Source organism: Meriones unguiculatus, chromosome 2, assembly GCF_030254825.1.
Source record: "Meriones unguiculatus strain TT.TT164.6M chromosome 2, Bangor_MerUng_6.1, whole genome shotgun sequence".
Taxonomy (NCBI): Eukaryota; Metazoa; Chordata; class Mammalia; order Rodentia; family Muridae; genus Meriones; species Meriones unguiculatus.
In genome coordinates, this window is record NC_083350.1 from 185,861,457 (window position 1) to 185,882,564 (window position 21,108).

General features: G+C 41.7%; 1 protein-coding gene across 1 annotated transcript in view; it reads right to left on the bottom strand.

The window, feature by feature from the left end:
• Window positions 1–21,108, bottom strand: part of Gucy1b1 (guanylate cyclase 1 soluble subunit beta 1) — a 45,758-nt gene that overhangs the window by 5,758 nt on the left and 18,892 nt on the right. The window contains exons 5-10 of the mRNA XM_021663801.2: window positions 11,075–11,272; window positions 9,217–9,447; window positions 7,974–8,090; window positions 7,006–7,139; window positions 2,997–3,194; window positions 325–562 (exon numbers count right to left, since the gene is read on the bottom strand). Coding sequence (XP_021519476.1) covers window positions 325–562; window positions 2,997–3,194; window positions 7,006–7,139; window positions 7,974–8,090; window positions 9,217–9,447; window positions 11,075–11,272 — 1,116 coding nt within the window. The remainder of the gene's footprint in view (window positions 1–324; window positions 563–2,996; window positions 3,195–7,005; window positions 7,140–7,973; window positions 8,091–9,216; window positions 9,448–11,074; window positions 11,273–21,108) is intronic.

Here is a 21,108-nt window from a genome sequence, read left to right on the forward strand (position 1 = left end):
ACAGCCCTGGTTGAGCTCAATGTGTCAAAACAAAACAAAAGAGAAATGAGAGTGGGAGGGGTACTTGATGGCAAGAGTGGGCTGGGAGAGAGGTAAGAGAGGGTGGGTGTGGCTATGACCCAATGCATTAGCCACGTGTATGAAATTATCAAACAACTCATTTCTTTACAGTGAGGAAATTATTTAGGCCAGTGGCCTACAGCAACACTTACCACGCTGGCAAAGCTGCTATATAGTCCAGGTACAGTGACCATGGGCTTCTGCAGGGGACTCTCAGAAGCTCTGACCTGTACTACACTACAACAGAACCCCACGAGGACTTGCCTTATAGACAAATGGGTTCTTCCGTGAATCCGTCAGTGTGTCAAATCTGGTGTAGAGGTCATTGAGGAGGTTGACGATCTTCATTGCCCCTTCTCCGGATGCATGCTTGCTACAGAAAGCGTTGAAGCCCACAATGCCACTGAAGAGTATAGTCACATTGTCGTATCTTTTGGCAGGAACTGGGCGCTTGTGTCTCAGCTCATTGGCCACAGAAGGAGGGAGGACAGAATACAGCAGTCTATGGAGATGAGGTGAAATTGCTGTAAGACATGCTGGGGAACCATTACCACTCTGCTCTACCCCTCCATTGCACCAATGGAATTGTGCTGGATTTTAATAAGACACACCTTCAAACCAGTGTCAGACCTCAGCTACAGATAAAGCAAAGAACACACCAACCATTTTTCTGTTTGATCACATATATACCCAATCCTAAGCCATTTCATACTGACTCAAAATAAGCCAAACAAACAAATAGGAAAAAAAAAAAAGACCATCAATAGGACCTTATAGTTTTCATTTGTAGTTCTGGCTTCTTACCCTATTCTTATGACAGTGACAGGTTTTTGGTTTGGTTTTGGTTTTAGTTTTGCTGTTGTTGTTCTTTTGGTTTTTTTGAGACAGAATTTCTCTGTGTAGCCTTGGCTGTCCTGGACTTGCTCTGTAGACCAGGCTGGCCTCGAACTCACAGAACTGCCTGCCTCTGCCTCCCTGGGTGCTGGGATTACAGGTGGGAGTCACCGCACCCAGATGACAGTGACGATTTGACATTGCCAGTATAAACAACTAGAATGTTGCACAAATACTGCAATGAGAGGAGCATTCACGTTACAGGAATAAAATTTATCTCAAATATTGGAAAGGCACAGCAGATAGAGGAGAATTGCTTTCTGGTCTTATTTATACTTTACTTCTTTGTGGAAGAAAATGATAAAGTGGTGATGAAGAGTGGTCCAGAGGTGCAGACATTTTATTTATGTAGGCAACTCTGAGACCACTGCCATGGCACTGTGACTTTTGCGGAGTAGGAGGGGAGCTCGGAGGGTTAGAAGGAAAGCGAAACTCTCTGGGCTCACACCCTGAAGAAACAAGAAGAAAGCACGCATTTCTAGCCTTTGCATCCTTTTAGCCACAGGGCAAAGTTCAAATGTGAAAAACAGACCTAACTCTCTATTTTCTCTCTAGCATGGTGGAATTTTTTCAGCGATTAATTTTACCTTCTAAACAGAAAGTATTTCAGGCAACATAGAAGTTAGATCTTAATACCAAGTGTGATCAGAACAGCTGAGCTTTAAATGAAACTAGATGGTTTATGATGAAAGTGTCTTAAAATAAGGTTTCTACTATAGAATCAAATCCTAATGTATCCGTCTAAAAATCAGTCGTGAAAATTAATGAGGCACAATACCCCTGAATAGTGCAAATAGTTTTTGAAAATCCATTCTACCTTGGGCAAACCAAAACAACGAATGGGTCAGTGACAGATCCTTATTTTCTGGTTCAGAAGTGAGGCTCTGGCAGCAACTCTATCAACCCCAGGGGCTAAACGGTAGACTAGTGAGAGAAGTTAACACTCCAGCCAACAATGTAGCAGAGGGAATCAACAGCATTCTTAGCATGGAAAGCGGGATATATGGTTACTTTCATAATTTGAAGTCTGCATCTTTGTAGTACTTGATGTCCGCTTACTCCTGGCATAGTATGGACCTGAGACATTCCCCAAAGGCCCACATGTTTCTAAAGCCTTAGGCCCCAGGATGTGGCTCCATTGCAGACAGGCAGAACCTTCGAGAGGTAAGGCTCAGTGGGAGAAAGCTGGGTCACTTGGGCACACCGTGGACTGACTCACAGATCTCATCCTTCCCTTTAGCATCCTAGCCAGCATGGCATGAGCTGCCTCCTCTGTCCTGCATCCCTGCTGTGGTGTTTGATCCCTTCACAACCTGAAGCAACAGGGCCAGCAACAGGCGCTGAAAACATGAACCCAAACCTTCCTCATGTCTCCGTGAGGAAAGAATTATCTCAGCAGTTTTTGAGGCAACAGAAAGCTGAGAACAACTACAGCGTACATGGAACCACAATCATACATACAAACAAGTGAGAAAAAAGTGAGTTGCCTATACACGTGTGCCTGGTGACATTTACAGACCATGTGGCCAGATTAAACTAGGTGCCCTGCAACCACGGGGCAAGCATTGCGGTCTCAAAGCAAGCAGACACAACTTTCGGACGCGCGAAGCCGGTCTGACGAACAACAGGCGTTTACAAGGAATGTTAACTGTTGTTCATTTGTGTGCCCAGTATCTGCAGACAGGCCTTCCACTGCATCAGTGCTGAGGAAGCACTGAGTGAGCTGCAGCTCTCTATCTTCTGCTGCCGAAGCGGACTGTAATAATTCCAATGGGAAACGCGTCAGTTAGCTTAGATTCTCCAAAAATAAAAAGCCATCTTTTACAAACAATACAAATTAACGAAAAAGAACATTCAAGAACTTGGGGAAGACATCCTACAGGTACGAAGAAAGGACTGCTTTTAGTGACTAGATGAGACAGGACTCAGCTTGCTCAGAGACGTGAGAGGTCCCAGACCCTTCTGTAGAAGTATGAATTGGAGCATTATACGAGGCCACAAGCCATGAGTTAAAGCTAGCCCCTTTCCCACCACGTTCTTACGTGTCAGTCTTTTTCTTTTCATCCTCCAAGGCTCGCAGTGTGAGCTGCAGCCTGTCGGTGAGGATTTCCAGCTCCTGGGTCAGTTTGTACTCCTCCCGGAACTGTTCTCCCAAAAGAACCAGGTCTCGCGTGGCGTCGTGCAGAGGGATGTCACTCAGGTACAGGCCTCTTCTTGTCAGGTCATCCAGGTTCATCACACTGTCACACAGAGCCGGGAGTCAAAACCTGGACCTCCTGTCCACCAGCTGGCATCAGCTGTGCCTACAGCAAGAGGCGCAAGGCAGCAAGCGCTCTCTCCACCTTCCCAGCTCAAAGATCGGGCGGAAGAAAGGCCGGGAGAAGCCCACCTAACTCTGCTTTGCTTTCTGTGTATCTAAAAACCCCATAAGCAAGCGGCAAGCTTGAGACGCACGTCTGTTGAGCTGGACTTTTTGAGAAGGTAATGCGGAACAGTGCCCCGCGAAAATCGCCTCAGATAGTAACACAAGGCTGGTGCATTTAAAAACTTAGTATGCTTTTCCTTATCATTAAGAACAGAAACAAAATTCATCTTCATGCATATGTCCGGAATAATGATGTTTTATTTTGTTTCGTTGTTTTCTTTTATTGAGAAACCACCTTGTTTTACTTTATGAGTTTAAGAATCTCCTAGCTACTTAGGACAGCTACAAGAGGCAATGATTGGTTGTCTGAGGTTTAGTAACCCCCTGGGCATGCATTTTAAAGGCACCTTGCCTAGGGCTTTTATGCTGTTCTTTCTTCAGTCTTCCCTTTCCTCCTTTATTCTTACTTTCCTTGGTTGACTTTTCTTATTTTTAAAATATATTATCTGACCTTGCTTAATTTTATGAATTTTTGTAAGCTAAATCTTATCTTTTTGTACTTTTGTTATAATAATCTTGATTCACTAAAATTCTGGTAAATAAAAAGTTCAGTTAAAAACTAATTAGCTAAATGTTTAAAAATTATTATTGGTTTGAATTAATTCTTAAAGTGTAAAGATATTGTTTCTAGTTTTTCAGGATAGCAATTTTTTCTAAAACTACATGTATGGGCTATGATTATATTAAGGTATTTTGGATTAATAAGAGGTTCCCATGAGTGTGTTCTCCATGAACTATTTATAAGTCAAAGCAAAGTAAAGTAAAAAAAAATCCCATGTACAAACACAGAATAATCAAGGGTATTATAGACAAGAATAGATAATCATTTTGTTAAAATGAATATATATATTAAAGCCCTCCTGTAAAAATAAATCCACTCAAAAGGATGGCAGAGATCCAAATGTGGCCAAATAAGATCTACCCATGGGCAAAGACAAAATGGATAACCTTAAAAGTGAAATGGGTCCCGCAGTGACAGGTGTAACAGACTCTTGGTCAGGAAGGCGGTAGAACCTCTGACCACGCTCGGCACAGTCTCTCAACACGCTTCTGAGCTGCACACTAGAACTAGTTGCTGAAGCCCTGTTGCTGAGCCCACCACGCGCCCTGAAGGCTGTGAAGAACTCAGTCTGCACCCGGGCTGGAAGCTTGCTTCCTGCTGGGTAGCTTTCTAGTCCCAGAAGGAGTCTATAGACCGCTGAGGAGAAAAGGCATCAGCGGGCTTATCCCTCTGTGAACTCTGTGATCTTCAGTACCAATCTGTGAGGCAAGATTTGCTCACTTACGAAGTAGCTGCACAACTGGGACAGGAATAACCAGCTGCTCTCTGATTGGATGTGAGGCCCGCTCCTCCAGAGTAGCACTTAGGCTCTGGGGGAGAACTTAACACTGTTGTTTAACTATTCGTCATGGAGCCAAGCTGACTTCTAAATGAAATATGTCTGTTTATCTCCACAGACAAATGCCACTTCACAGCCTTAACCAGAGACCTTCTCTGTAAAGTTGGTAACTACAGAGATGCAAAGCTGCTCAAGATGCTAAGGGGTGACAGTTGAATGTTCAGCCCTAAAGACAATATTTATACCATCCCTGAGAAGGCTCAGAAACACCCATGAGGAGGGCAGAAAGAATGCAAGAGCTAGAAGAACGTGGCACATGAAGAGGGCTGTGAAACCCTGTGTTGTCGGGATGGCACTGCCGATGTAGCTGCGGCCTTGCAGCAGCTTTGGCTGCTGGCAGTGGACTCCAGAGGCCTGAGCTTCAACAATCATGGGCTGGGAGCTTAGGAGCCTTACCTCTCCCTGATGAGCTACCCCTTGATACTGAGAGATTCTGTGGGAAAGGCAGCCATTGTGTGCATTCATGTACCCACCAAGGAGCCCGGCAGGCCCTAGTGAAGAGTTTCAACAATGAATTGGTGATAAAGATGATCTTCGTTAAACTCAGTGACTCTCAAAAGACCCGAAGTCAAAACAAAGAATAATAATAAGGTCGTGAGTGTAGGAAGGGAATGTGTAAAGGGGGGGAGGGGAATAGAGATGGAAAGGAAATTAAAAGAAGGATTATAATGATCAGAATGAAATGAATACTAGGTGAAAGATCATTCATACTGAGGTAGGAAACACGATGAAATTATACATAGCTTATTTTTCTGAAAGTTGCTGAGGGGTCTCCTTATAGGTCTTTTGTTAGAATGTTTGCCTGACATGCATGAAAGCCTTGAATTCAGTCCCCAGCACCTTATAACTGGGTGTTCTGGTGCACGCTTGTTCTTGTCAGTCTTTAGGGGTAGAGGCCAGAGGGTCCAGTGTCCACTCTTATGCACATTTACACTTCTATGTGGAGGCTAACCTGCACCACAACATCCTGTCTCAAAAATTAACCCATATTGCTTTATCTTAGTTTGAATTAATCATTTAGAATTATTTTATAAGCAAAACTTCTTCCATTTAAATAGATTTCATGGTACTTGGTAAATGTATCACTGTAGGACTAATTTCTGTATATTAAAATAAAAGCATATATTCTACAATTTGTGACTCTCTCTCCAAAGAAACCTTTCTGTTTCTGGATAGAGACTCTCCCGAAAGTGAGGCCGTCACTGGGTCCCGGGATGGTACTAGCTTTAAAGATACTTTAGCTTTTACTGTTTCATCTCTTTTGTCTTCATGATAAATAATTCTCAGAAAATAAATCATAATTACGGTTATATAACATTATGTATAAAATATCATCTAATAATAAGCACCATAGTTACCATCTCCCATCGCTCAATAGATACATATTTCATACCCTCCTGTATCTTTTAGAAAAGTGTTAAAGCTAGCAAAACAACCCATGCTTTTCTCTTCTGATTTTTATTATATATAACTTTTAACATAAATTTCAATTGAATAATACACTTTGAACAGTGCAACCCAATTAAAATAGTTAAATATTTTTACTTTAAAGTGGCTCAGAACAAAAAAAAAAAATCATTCGTCTTTTTATAATTGTTACTAACTATAGAAAATTCTTTATTTATGTCATTATACTATATACTTTCTTATAATTGTTCTCTTACGTGATGCTTTTTTTCAAAAGTACAAAATACTGAATTAGCAGGTTACTCATCCCATGATTTAATGTCATAAAAATTTCAGAAACAGGGCTGGAGAGATGGCTCAGAGGTTAAGAGCACTGCCTGCTCTTCCTGAGGTCTTGAGTTCAATTCCCAGCAACCACATGGTGGCTCACAGTCATCTATAATACATCTGGTGCCCTCTTCTGGCCTGCAGGTGTATATTGTAAGCATAATAAATAAATAAAATCTAAAAAAAAAAAAGAAAAAAATTTCAGAAACAGATTATGCTATGTCATAAAGTAGGTGGGACTTTGAGGTTTTAGAAATGCCCGATGCGATCACTCTTGTTATAAAGATTCACATGATGAGATTTTGAAAACACAGCTTATACTTCAGCAGAGATGAGCATTGTGGACTAATACGCCATTGGATTGAGTGAGGCTGTATTTGTCCGTGTACTTTACAATACACAACCAATACATATTGATTGAAGATTTTTAGTGAAGTTTCATTGAACTTATTTTTAACTTTTATCAATCACAATTGAGGCAAAAGTTGTTACCTTGGTGAACAGAGGAAGAGGATGCTATCTGCCTCCGATAAATAGATCATTTGGCCCTTGAGACGTAAGCAGCTAATCTCTGTCCCAGTCAGTTCATCCTCACATTCAAGTTTCTCAACATCCAGCAATCCTTCCTTGAACAGAAAAGACAAAAGATTGGCTTCTGCCTTTCTCCTGCCTGACAAAGCATCAGGAAGGACCAAACAACCAAACTCCTCACCAGCTCTAAGGATAGAACTGGAGGGGCCTTGCCTCAGGTCAGAAGCACTGTGGCTGATGGTTTTCTCTGCACTCAGGATGGCAGTGCTGAGCCACTGCTCCTGCGTTTGTTGTAAGCTTCCGTGATTTTCCAGTGTGACCACAACACTCATGGCTGAATTGTACCAAAACTAAGCCAAGCTTAGTTGGGGATTCACAGAACAACTGAGAGCAGCCAGTCACAAGCATAAAAACACCAGCGGCTGTGACTTTGGAAAGTCATGCGCGGAGTATAAAAAGTGTGGAAATTGTGCTAACTACAATTATCCCAGGAACATAATTGAGGAGCTATGGAAACTAAACTACCAACCACATGAGTTTCTGAGTTTTCAATCCTTTTACTTCCTTACTGAAAAAAAAATGTTAGCAAGAATTATAAACAATTTATAGAAGAATTTATCTCTGGCTTTGGTGACATTATCAAAGACTTCTTGTAAGGAGGGGAAATAAAGCAACTTCAAGGGAGCAGATGTTGGTTTTATTATGTGTGACTGAGATGTTCCCAGCAAAGCACTGTCCCCAATTTTTTTTCTCATTCTGATCAGCTGACAGAGTCCATGCCTCCTGCCAAACATCCCTCTCTTGAAAGCTGTGTTTTATTTTCTTATATCACCATGTCACACACAATGCTCATAGATGATTTCTGTTCTCCACTACTGTTGATTGATAGCATGTTTTGCTTACGTTCAGCCAAAGGGAGTCTTGATTACCTTGCTTCTCAGTACAAAGACCGTATTGATGTGTGAAAGAATCCCGTGGAAACTGATGTCAATATGAGGGCGGACCAGAGAGAAGACAGACAGGAGGCTGCAGTTCCCAGGCTGGAGCTAAAATACAGAAAAAAAGCAAAGAACACTCAGTTGCTTGAGAATGACTTTATGATTAGATATTTATCTTGAAATTAAGCCAGATCAATACAATACATAAGTGGAAAAAAATCAAAAGTATTGTGTGAGAAATTTACCCTGAATGTGGCCTCAGATTGTGCTATATGCAACTGAGTGATTAAGTAAACATCAAATACTTACAGGGACAGGAAACCTAACATAAATTTAGGTGACTAACATGTAAATATAAGCTGATACAAATAAAATAATCATTTCAAGAGAAAGAAGAACATTTATCTCCTAAGCTGCAGCATTATGTGCTAGATGCCTGTGGCTGAAATGAAATGTCAAAACAGCAGCAAATACTTTATTTAAATTCATAAAAAGAGAGATAACATTAATAGAAGTAAGAACACACAGCAGCTCCTTATGATGCAGCAAGTAACTGCACTGAAGGGTCCTCGTGCTGTGTCAGGACAGGGAAGCAGCCAAGCGGCAGCACCACAAGGAACCACCATGAGGACACACCCTCTGCTTCTCGACCATCACTTTACCCAACACCTTTGTATTCTAGTCCTGAATCAAAGCAAAAGGCACCTCCAGACCCACACATGCTGTGGACAAATCCTAACGTGGGATAGGAGAGAGAGTAAGTACACAGAAGTTTTCTAACGGTCCCTGGGAATGCTACTCAGATGTAGCTGCAAACCCTCTGTCGTCCTCCAATGCTCCATCACTCTACCCATGTTAACTTGTATGATTTCCATCTTGAGTGTTTGTGAATTTCCTTCTTCCCCTTGTCAACAGCTGATTTTGAAAACTATTTTTGGAAGGCAGCTAGGCAGTGAATATTTATTCAACGAACGAAAACATGAATGAGAGCTGACTGCTGTTAGCAAGGTCCCCCATTTCCTCACAAAGCAAGTCTACAGTTCTCATATATCTTCCTCCTCTCCATGTAAGCGGTGGAAGAAAAAACAAATAAGTCTAAGGACATTTTCATTATTTTCAAATACATCTAGCTTATAAATGTGTGGGATACAGCCTGCCTTGTCGTCAGAGGTTAAGAAGCGAGCGGAGCCTGTAACAGGGTCAGGCCCCAAGAGGGTGCTGCTGTGCGCTTTACCTGGGGGAGCACTCTGTAAATGGCGTTGCCACACTGGGTGACCACGAGGTCCCGGTCAAATATTATGTGGAAAGGAAACGCTTTGCAGAAGGTGTACGGGCTGATGCGCGATTCCTGGGTTCCATTCTCTTCAAATCTGTCCAGATCTTCATAAAAATCCTCTTCTTTCGATTCCTTTTCCTCAATTAAAAATTGAGTATGATCACATTCTTCGTTTCTTTGCTGAATAACCTAGATGTCAGTGAGAGAAAACGTGGTTGACTGCTGGCATTTCAGCTTAGTTAGAATATGTCAATATGAGGGGCTGCTTATGAACATTGTGCTTAGAAAATTAGAAAAGTTAAAATACACACAAACGCTGCACATGTGTGAAGCTGATAATGAGATCTGGTGCCCTCTTCTGGCGTGTAGGCATACATGCAGACAGCATACTGTATAAATAATAAATAAATCTTTTTTTTTTTTTTTTCAAAGCTGAAAAATCTTTCTAGATAGTTCTGGATCTGTGCGATGTGAAGGCATTCTTTGGAGATACAGTCTTGAGTATTTTAGGCAAGTTTCCGTCAGGCAAGCTTACGGTCGGTCAGCTAGGTGGCTGAAAATATCTTTGAACTGCAGATCCTCGCGCTCCCATCTCCAAGTACTGAGATCACGGCCTTGGGCCACTGTGGTCAGTTTGTGCCACGCTGAATATATTGAGTCCAGGGCCTTTTGTACAGAAGGCAAGCATTCTACCAGCAGAACTATCTCCCATTATGATTAATACATAATCATTTTCATTCTGGTATGAATTCCCCAAGAGCACACACACAGCCTTTTGGGAGGGCTAAGAAGAGAGTACCCTCTTGGCCTACTGGGGTAGGCCCAAGAACAGGCACATCGGTACAGCGGACCTACGGTCACACTGCACTTGAGGACCAATATGATAAGCACAAAAAAATGCAGCTGACCAGAAGAAGCTGCAGAAGCCAGAAAAAGAAAAATGTCAATTTTCTTCATTGCATGGTCTCTGTGTTGGTAGCCTGAAATCACCATTCAAAAATAGCAAAGGGTGTCATCAATAGCATCAATAGCATCAGGAAAGAACAGAGCTGGTTTGGCTGTGTTCACCAGTACAACATGATGAAAGAAAGAAAGGAAGAAAGGAAGGAAGAAAGAAAGAAAGAAAGAAAGAAAGAAAGAAAGAAAGAAGGAAGGAAGGAAGGAAGGAAGGAAGGAAGGAGGAAGGAAGGAAGAGAGAGAGAAAGAGAGAGAGAGAAAGAAAGAAAAAAGAAAGAAAGAAAGAAAGAAAGAAAGGAGGAAGGAAGGAAGAAGGAAGAAGGAAGGAAGGAGGAAGGAAGGAGAAAGAGAAAGAAGAAGGAAAGAAGAAAGAAAGAAAGGAAGGAAGGAAGGAAGGAAGGAAGGAAGGAAGGAAGGAAGGAAGGAAGGAAGGAAGGAAGAAGACAACATAAACACAAACTGACAAAAAAATGTTCTAGGTATATTCCAGGAAAGAAAACGTAATCTGTAAAATCAGCTAATTGAGTATATTCTCTACATTTCAGTATCCACAATCTGATAGCTTGCATGTGGAAACCATAACTCAGTCAGATGGGTGCCCCTCCCGGTCCCCAGCTGGAATGTTTTCATAGAAAGTGACCTGGTTTCCTCTTGCCTTAAGCAACGTATAAAGATCATGTTTTGCAAGGGGAAAACAGCCCAGCATCACTCACTCAAAGGCCGAATAGAGAAGCCTGCTGGGTTACACCGTTTGGCTCACGGTGCTGTTAACGCAGCCCATGGGCAGCAATCCCTGTGGCAGCATTTCTAACGTTCCGATGGCCACTTGCCGTCGGAAACCCTGGCTGGTGGCCGCTACCTTCATGTCGATCTCGGTGCCGTGTATCTGCCGGGCGACAGTCTGGATGATCCCGATAACGATGTCCTGGAGGCCCTCTCTCTCCGAGTAGTAGTGCAAAATGAGCCCCTTGCCCTGTTCCGCGTCCGTGCACCTGAACGAAGGCGCGCGCATGCCTGGGTAGATGGTGGCGAGGTGGTCGTGCAGGGCATCGAGGTTCTGCAGTGAGAAAGGAAGACGAGTGACCAGTGCGGACTCAGCACTGCCAGGAGCGGAAACGAGCTTTAAACCTGCGTTTGCGGGGCAGATCAGTAAACTCTAACACGGATATTCTCCACGGCGAACCTTACATAGCCGCACGGTAAGTACCACAGAGAGAACGAAGAGCACAGAAAAAACTGAGAATTACGTGTTTAGTCTAATCACGTAATTAGTAACGCTACATTTCAAGAAATGATAACTAAATAGCAACCATCAGAACTAAGAGCACACTGAAGGGGAAAACAGGGGAAACACACAGTAGAGGATATTTAAATCATCCACATCCCTCTGTCCACACTGTAAATCCCTAACTGAATTTAATAAACTATCAACATGTCAAGGATAGTGAGAGATAAGCATATTCCTTTAATGCTTCTCTTAAACTAAAGATGTGCTGTTAGAAAGCAAACGTGTTTAATTCCCTGTTCATCAGTAGTCCCTTAAACCTAACAGCCGATGGCAAAGTAGCAAAATTACCATTTCAGGCTAAAGACTTGGGAAATTAACAGCCAGCAAACGTTTTTATTTATTTGTAGCTTTGTCACTCTGAACATGCTATTTTTCTTCCAGCATCTCCTAAACACAGATTGACACTCAACCCAGACTGATACTAGAAATGTTGAAAGCTACACTTTTCAGTCAGTCCCACACAACAGCATTCAGCTGATAACATGTCTCACGAACTACACCCGGCCAGTCATGAAAGCAGACACTGTTTCGTGGGTGTGTAAACCCAGTGTCATTCTGTGTGCCTGCGTCTCCAATGAATCCTGTTTTCTTCCCTCTAACAACTCCTGCAAAATTCAAATCAAGCTAGTATTTAAAAAACAAAACCAAAACCCTTCTTCCAGACTGCCTCTAGGGGCCGCTGTTGCAGTGTAAAAGTTGCCAGGCAGTCTCCCGGCAGACCACAGGGCCCCGAACCCCCTGCCACAACTCCACATCTCTGTGTCTTAAGTTGAATCTGACAAGGAGTTCTTCCTGTAACAAACCGTTTCTGTGGCAACCCTTCCCCATGAAGGGAGGACCTGGAAGCGTCTCTGCAGGGATCCTTAGACCCCTGAAGATCTTTTGGTGTAAAAATCTTGGGAGAGAAAAATCTCTTGAGAAGAAAATGCACTGTCAAGAGTTTTGCCTTTATCTCCATTTTCCATAACTGAGTTTGTCGGTGCAAAAGGATATTTTTCTTCCATATTACAGTCCAAGTACTGCGTTGTGCTCCTTCATATGAACAAAAACCACCTTAAGTAGATGGTTTAATACTTTGTTTTTTCATTTTTTTCTAAACAAAATTTAAAACTTTTCCCTAGTCAGTATACCCATGTCATTGCATACTATCAATTTCCATTTTGCTTCGTGGTCCACCCTTTGTACATTCCTACAAGCAGCTAGGCTGAACCCTTGGCAGTGACGAAGGCACCATGTCTACGCCTTGACATTACGGCAGGTCTGACACTGGGCTTGGTCCAGGATGGATGAGTCATCAAAGACAGCGCCCTTTCTGCAGGTGCGATCGTTTGAATCTGTGCACAGGTGTGTAAAGTATTACGGTCTGAGTGCTGAAAACACAGCATGGCTCAGACGGAGCCCTAACGGCACGTGGGTTACCACAAACAGTGAGTGATGTGTTCAAGGCTCAAGCCTTTTTGTGGTAACCAACTCTCCAGAGATTTGCTGTCATATTGAATTTGCTATTAATTAAATGGAGAAGTGGAGTGCTTTGTTGGAGCATAAAAGATTTACCACTTAATGTAATATTGATTTTCTTTAGATAGTGCCCAGCAGAAAATACACCCTTGGGATTCCTTCAGTTATAGCTTTCCTATCTCAGGTTTTCTCTGTCGAAATTCAAACGATTGCCACAGCCTGTCTCTTCAAAGGAATTGGCTTATGATTAAATTTAAATTATTTCACTTCAATTATATCACTAATAAACTGCAGTCTTCATATCTGAACAACTGTTGCTGCAATAACCTCAGGAAACCACAAATGAGGACCCTTAGCGTGGCCAAGAGAAAAGCTATTCACATTTGATAGCACTATCTAAACAGACCTGACAGTTCACAAACATTGCTATATTGATACATTCTGGGCAATAAAACCTTCATCACGAAACTGGAATCGTTTTACTTCTAAATATATCCACGGAGGCAAGAACAGAGAGAGAACAGCTGCACGGCCAGTTACGAGGAGTGCGCACATGTGTCTAACAGGCCAAAAGCTGTGGGAGAATGTAAACACACATGCTTCCGCCTGCACAACTTCCAGGAAACCATGAAGCAACCTCAAATATGCGTGGTGGTGGTTTTGTTCCAGTCCCTAAAATTTAGTCTGAGGTTTCCATTACATTTCTAATTGTGCTGAAATCTTTCTGTGCTCCCTCTGCCACAAAGAGAATGAATGCACTTTTTTTTTTTTTTTTTTCTGTGCAGGGATTCTACAACCCTCAGTCCAGGGGACCAGGCTCCTGGAGTTTGTGCTTTCTAGAAGAAGGAAAACTGAGTCGTGTTTCCCTAGAGAAGCACTGCAGCTCCAGGTGGAGTGTAATCTGTAGTTGTAGGAAACCATGTTTCTTTGAGAAATCAGTTTAAGGTCCGTATGTTTGAAGATTTTGGACTATTTCAAAATAATGCACATTTTCTTTTTGCAATATACCAGCAGACCAAGAATAAGCTCATACATAATAACAGAGACAGAATATGCATAAATCCAAGCCCTCCTTTCTTTGCATCTTGTACAGTTAATCAAAAACTTGTAAATTGGGCACAGCAAAGTAGCAGTAAAGACTGGAGCACTTTAAGACAAACTCTGTTTTTGCGGTTGCTTTGTCTTCATAATTCTTAGTCCTGACTGTGGAGGGTGAGAGAAGAGGCTGTTTATGTGGATCGTCCTCTAAGATTCAATGCTGGGAATGAAAAAGAAAAAAAAAAAAGATGCTCTTTCCAAGCCTAGTGCCCCACCCCTCAGCGTTGTCTTCGTTCACGCCTCTGAGAGGTGAGTCCAGCATTAACCACGTTCAACGTGAGCTGCAGACCCTGGAAAACCCCTTGTGGAGGTCAATGAGGAACAGGTCATTCTGGAAGTTGAAGAAGAAAAAATTTAAACCAGCAACAAGGAAACAAATGGTGAGTCTGCCCCTAAAGTGATGGAAAACACAAAAGTGACAGGAAACAAGGAACTTCTACTAGACACAAAGATTAGGAGGGAAGACCACCAACCCAAATCATCATGGTCAAATTAACTGAAGCAAGCAATTAAGTAAAGCAAACTTTTTTTTTTTTTAATTTGTGTACAGGGACTACCTCTCCCTAAGGTGAGGTGGAGAGGCCAACAGTGGGTGTGAGACAAACAAAGCTTTTGGAGTTCAGGGGTCGGGGGTTTCCAAGTGGATTTTAAAAGACAGGTTTGCAAGGTGGTTATAAACAGCTTTTGAAACAAAGACGTGGTTGTTATTCCTGGAAAGGTGGGTGCTGGTGGGCGCTCCCCTTTTCTGAGGAGAAGGGAGCAAGGAAGAGGGTGGGAGGGTGGAACTGGGAGGAGAGAAGGGAGGAGGCTGCCATAGGGCTATAAAGTGAATAAATAAATAAATTTTAAGAAATAAAGCAAGCAAGCAAGCAAGCAAGCGAGCAAGCAAGAAAGACAGAAGAAAAAGAGAGAGAGATGGAGATTTGTAGTTAAGAATACAGGTGGGTCATAGCCCCATCCCTGAGAAACAGAGGGTTAGTCATAAATAGGAATGAACCTATCTTGTCTTTACTATAAGAGAACTTTCAACCTAAGATGGAGGCAGGCTGGTTCTTCACTTCCTCCTTTCCTTTTGGGATCTGCTCTTTCAAAAAATGAAAAGATTTAGTGTTTCTAAAAGGAGTCCATGGAGTGGGCTGTGTTCTGAGCGCTTGCTTCTCTTGCCAGGACCCAGGTTCAGTTCCCAGCATCCACCCAGCAGCTCACAACTGCCTGTCACTCCCCTTAAAGAGGCGCCGGTGTCCTCCCCTGGCTTTCCTGAACACCAGATGTGTACGTTATGCAGACATACATGCAAGAATTCACACTTCCACATAAAGATTAAAAAGAAATAAGTCACAAAAAAGCAAAAAGAAAAAATGGAAAGTTCTATTTTCAAGGGAAATTTATCAGAGCCATTAAAATGATTTAAACAGAAATCACTTAAAAACTGAAGTCTTAGCTGGGTGGTGGTGCACGCCTTCAGTCCCAGCGCTCAGGAGGCAGAGGCAGGTGGGTCTCTGTGAGTTCAAGGCCAACCTGGTCTACAGAGCTAGTTCCAGGGCAGCCAGGGCTACACAGAGAAACTCAGTCTCAAAAAACCCATTAAAAAAATTGTAGATAATTACCATATCACCTTCTCCAAAGAAATATCTTCATTTAAGGTACAAAGAACAAAAATGCATCTATGTAAATATTTCACATATTTCTGTGATTTAAAAACAGAATCCACCCAGATAATTCTAAATCTAACAACTAATCTCTATTTAGTGAAACAATGCAACCAGTTATTCAGAGAAGAATCTTTGAATTTTAACATATTTCTCTTCCTTCTGAAGTTTTTTGTTTATTTTTCTGTTTTAAAGAAAAGTTAAGTTATATTTTAATTACAGGTTGTCCAAATTGAGTTTATATGTTTCTTTTAAAATTCAAAAGTTGAAATAAATGTCTAGTGCATTTTTCTACAAAATATAAATAATTTAGGGAAGTATTAGGGTTTTACAGCTGTTCAGGAAAATCCTCGTATTTCCCAAAATAACCCATTGCATAAACATTTGAGAATTTGAAATTGGATCTGCTGTGAATGCCAGGTTGCTGCTGGTGGCCTGTGTTTTATAAGCCCAAATCAGAGCCAAGCATAGCTGGAGACAATCCCCCTGCAGGCTGCGTGGTGTGAGGGAGAGGGAACAGGAGGATGAAAATGAAGGGAGGAAGTGACTGAAACTGCGCAAACCCAGCTGAGAGAGCTGGCTCTCCAGCCAAGAATGAAAGAATATTTAAGTTTTTATATGAGGTCCTTATGGATATAGAAATAAGCTCATAAATAAAAATCGTAACTGGTTTCTGAAATAGCATTTTTTCCTCTGTGTTTTTCAAGTCAACCCAGCAGCCTTTGCTGCTGATTTTGTCTGTAAAATTTCTAGGGCCATAAAGCACAGATAAGGTAGCAATGAAGCATCATTGGCAATGAACACATTGTCCGGCTTTAGACTTATTTAGGTCCCACTGCCAAAGGGTATATTATCTCACCAAGGACTCATTGCACAAGTGCACAGACACACACATACTAACAGAAAAAAAAATCTAGAAGGAATATTAATACAATGTTACAATTGTTCTTGTGGTATAGCAAACAACCAACAGGAATTGATTGAAATGCTGATATGTTGTTATCTTTGATGGTTCTCTGGGCTGAGTGGGAAAACTCCTGTACTAGAGTCATGAGCACATAGACAGGATGATTTTTCTGCAGTGAACCCTTGAAACAGACAGCTATACGGCCAGGCCTCTGCAAGGGAATTCCCTGCAAGGGAATAAGTCAAGCTTTTGTTCTGACCACCTCTGTACAGTCTGTGTGGCTTGAACATCTCACATTAGGAGTCCAGATCCATAAGGTAACATCTTATTTTGTTCTGTGATACCAGAGAAGGCACATGAAGACTTCTTATGCTATGGCCTAAGATGTTTCACAATGTCACCTTTGCCATCATCTGTTGGTCAAATGATTGCCAAAGCCAACCCCTATTCAAATTAAGGAGAACTGCATCTCCTGATGGAGGCCAGGCAGAGGAGGGACAGCAGATACTGTTGCAGTGATCTCTGGAAAATATTCTCCATCATCATGCAGAGCAGGTGGCAGTGGAAACACCGCTGGCTGGGCAGTCTTTACCAGTGATATTCTCAGGGAGCTAGTGAAGCATGCATGCACAGGGCTGCTTCACTTTGTTCATTAAGCTCCAGATGAAAATTTATGCATGCCTCATATAAGAATATGAAAGTGACAAATAGAGAAAAAAATTGCTAAAATATAGCTTTAGTCCTTCCAGTTAAGTACATATAAATCTAACAATCACAATAAAAATATTTTAATTCTTCACATTTTTGTTTATGTTTTCAATTACTAAATCAACTAAAGAATAAACTCCGAAGATGACTTTTATCAACAGCCCCTGTAGAGGAATTTTAGTTCAGAACATGGCTGCTCTGGCAAGAGATCACATCTAAAAAGACCTTCTAGCTCTGTGTGATCTGGCTGGAATAAACCTTTAACCCAGGAGACAGGGGCAAGCAGATCTGAGTTCAAGGCCAGCCTGGTTCAGAGAAAGTTTCAGGTAAAGAAAAGCTTAGGTATGGTGGTACATGCCTTTAGTCCCAAACAATGAAGGTAAAGTTAATTTGTAGAAGGAAACACCCATCTTTGAAAGAGATGTCTAATTGTGTGGCAGAAACAGTGAGGAATCGGAGAAAGATTTGACAGAATAAGATATGCCCAACTCTCATGAAAAGAGCAAAGAGAAGGTAATTAACAGGCAATGAAGAGAGAGAGGAGGCAGTTCTTACCAGGAAAGTAATAGAGAGGCAGGTTGCAGAGAAAGAACTCAGGTGAAGACAGAATGAGCCAGAGAATGAGAAAGAGCCCGAGATTAGAGCAGATTGCTGGAGTTAGTTTGAGGCCAAGCAGGGCAATTCAAGAGCTGAGAGAAAAGCCAGATTGAAAAATTAGCTGGGAGAGGAGTTTGAGCAAGAACAGCTGAGGTGAATCAGCCAGACAGTAAGAAAAAGAAAGGGTGAGCTGAGTAAGAAGACAGTCTCAGAGGTTGATTGTACTGAGGTTAGAAGCTTCCAGGGCTAGGCCTAGGTTAGCAGAGAGAGGTGATAAGCCTTCAAGACAACAATTACAATAAGTGAATAAACTTTCCTTTTACAAGCCTCCAAGCCATTAGTGTCACAGACTTAACGAAAATAAGTTGCAAAATTTGCAATCCCTACAGACAAATGTAAAAGTTCCTCCAGAAGTGTTTCTTATATTTTATTACTGTGTTCATTGGGAAATCTGGTTTTCAAAGTTACCCTAGTGCAAAGTTTTAAACGTAGAATACAGAAGCCCAAGAGAAGTTGTACAATGTCATGAGTCTGGTGATGGAGAGCAAAGGTTCTCAACTGACAGGAGAAGTACCATCAACCATTTAAATCAAATTGTCAAAGGAAATGGCAAAATGTTCTAGGACTAAGTTACAGATGCCATCTTTACTGTGTGGCCATGGATATACCATTTCTGTAAAGGAGCAGAGGTATTATCCCAGTGAAAGGACCAATTTGTAAAAAATTCATAATAGTCCAGAATTAGGCTGATCGGACAGTTCGGTACGTGAAAGCATTTGTCAGCAAGCGTGATGATCTGAGTTTGATTTTCCGGAATGAAAAAGGTGGAAGGAGAAAGCCAGCTCCTTAAAACTGACCCCAGGCATTCACACATGTGCTTTTGCATGTGCTCACATGTTGGTGCAGTCACACTAGATAAGTCAGTGAGGAAATCTAGAACTAATTCCTGCAGGGTGATGATTGCCTAATACACACAGCTGGTGGTACTCAGAAACATTTAAAAGCTATTTCACGGTATCTACCGTGGGTGTGCATGCGTGCGCAGGTGTTTGCATGCATGTGACTGTATGCTTGTCTGTGTGTGTGTTTGTGCATGTGTGTCTGTCTCTGCATGTTTGTGTGTATGTTAGAAAACCATTCTTGAAAATATATTCAGAACGAGTGAGGAAGAAAAGACCCTCAGATCCTCTTTGATATGATGAAAGAGATAAATGTGCTCAGTTGAAGCCTGCCGTGAGCTTTAACTTCAGTTCCTGTCCTCTGAGGTATTTAGGTGGCACTATCAAGGTTGACATGTAAAAATGCCGAAGCATAGTTAATGTGCAGATACAGCAATGTATTTAAATGTATAGACACCGTAATGTAAACCTAATTAATAAACATAAATTTACCTTGTCTACCTAGAAGGAAACTGTGCTGTGCGCTGTGTCAATTTCAGCCTCATTGCTATCAAGTGAAATTTTCAGGAAAAAAAAAAGACACATTGAAAATTTATAAGGCTGACTGACTAATCAGAGCTCTGGAACTATAGGGGTGCAATGCTGCAGGTCTGGGGCCACATTATCTTGAGTTATCTTTAGTGCTTGAACAGCCTTCGTTTTGCCCACTCTGACCTAACATCTTCGTGGCCCTCAGGAAAAACCTCCCAAATGCAGTCTTCACTCTGCACTAATTCCCACAAGCCAAGAGTGAATCACGTCATCAGCCAACACCTCAAGCCTGTAGTATAATTTCCCTCAGTATGCTCTACCCCATGCCTTGACTTATGACTATAACATTAGCATAACCTCAGCCATGATGTAACACACACTCATATTGCACAATCTGAATTCGTCTTCCCAGGCCACAGTCACTCATTTTTGACTCAGAATAAACTCTTTTAATTCCTTTAATATGGGAGCTATATTTTTCTTGAAAAATCTCTAAAAGCTTCACTTCAAATGGATGGTCCTTGATGAAATCATTACAGCCTGAGTTGCTGTTTGGTCTGCTCATTCAGTGTTTTCTTCCTCACAGGGGCTGAACTTTTTGTTTTTAAGCTGTTGATTTGTCCCTCTGATGCAGGCTTCATCCACTGAGCTACTCTGCAGGGTCACTGTCCTCTTGTGGTTTACATTCCAGTGGAAGAAACAGGAAATGATGGTGCAGTGCCAGGACTGAGGCTTTGAAAGCCTGAGAAAAGCCAGCGACCCCATCACAAGTAGGGCAGCATTTGGACAGAAGAGTGGAATCTTCCTGGAAGAAGCAATGGGACCTGGAGGATAGGCCGACTTTACTGTGTGAATGGGAGCCAGAGCCATGTTCCAGGTGAAGGGAAGAGAGCATTGCCAAACCTCAGAGGAAACTTGACAAATAAGAGATCCTACAGAGGTCAAGCTTAACTGTATGTGTAAGAGAAACTAGAGATGAAGAGGATGATGGGAGAAGTAATGTCTATGGTCTTAAACTTCACACACTGGATTCTTTCAGTGAGCAATGAGAATTACTCAAAGGCTCAAAGAAGAAAAGAATATGATGAGTTTATTTGCATCTTGTACAAATCATGAGAGACTATCCAGTGTCTAAATAAAGGAAGACCCTTCCTGGAAAGTTCCGGAGAATCTTCAGAAAGGCTGAGTTCTCCAAATTTAGCACTTAGGATAGGCCCAGATATTTGGTTATTGACTAAAATTAAGGAGTGAAAAAGAAAGAAATCCCTTTGAACTCTCTTTATGACGAAGCTCTGTTGGTCTCATTCTTTTTTCCTGAGTGGTAGAAGTGCACCCTGAAGAGCGGCTTATTAATCTGTTCTGGAAGAAACATGTTGTATGTAAGCAAGGATCTTAAGCCAATCTGTGAAAACCAGGTGCTTTACTTCAAAATGACAGATACAGGAAATGTACACCGAGTTTCTATTTGATAGCCTGTCCATAACAAAACCACCTACTCCTATGTATTATCTTTTCATAGTAAATTCGTCATAATAAACAATTTCAAAACTAGAAAGACAAAAGTTCACTCGTAGAAAACAATGAAAAATTTATAGTATCCAAAATATGTAGTTTCATTTTCCACAGTATCACTTAAAGGTACACACCGTAAACTTATATTTAGTTTAAAGATGTTAATGTTTTAGTAATATTAAATTGTGCATAAGCCACTTTCTACTCTTTTGCGTCACCTTTGAAACTGGATGACTTACTTCTTAG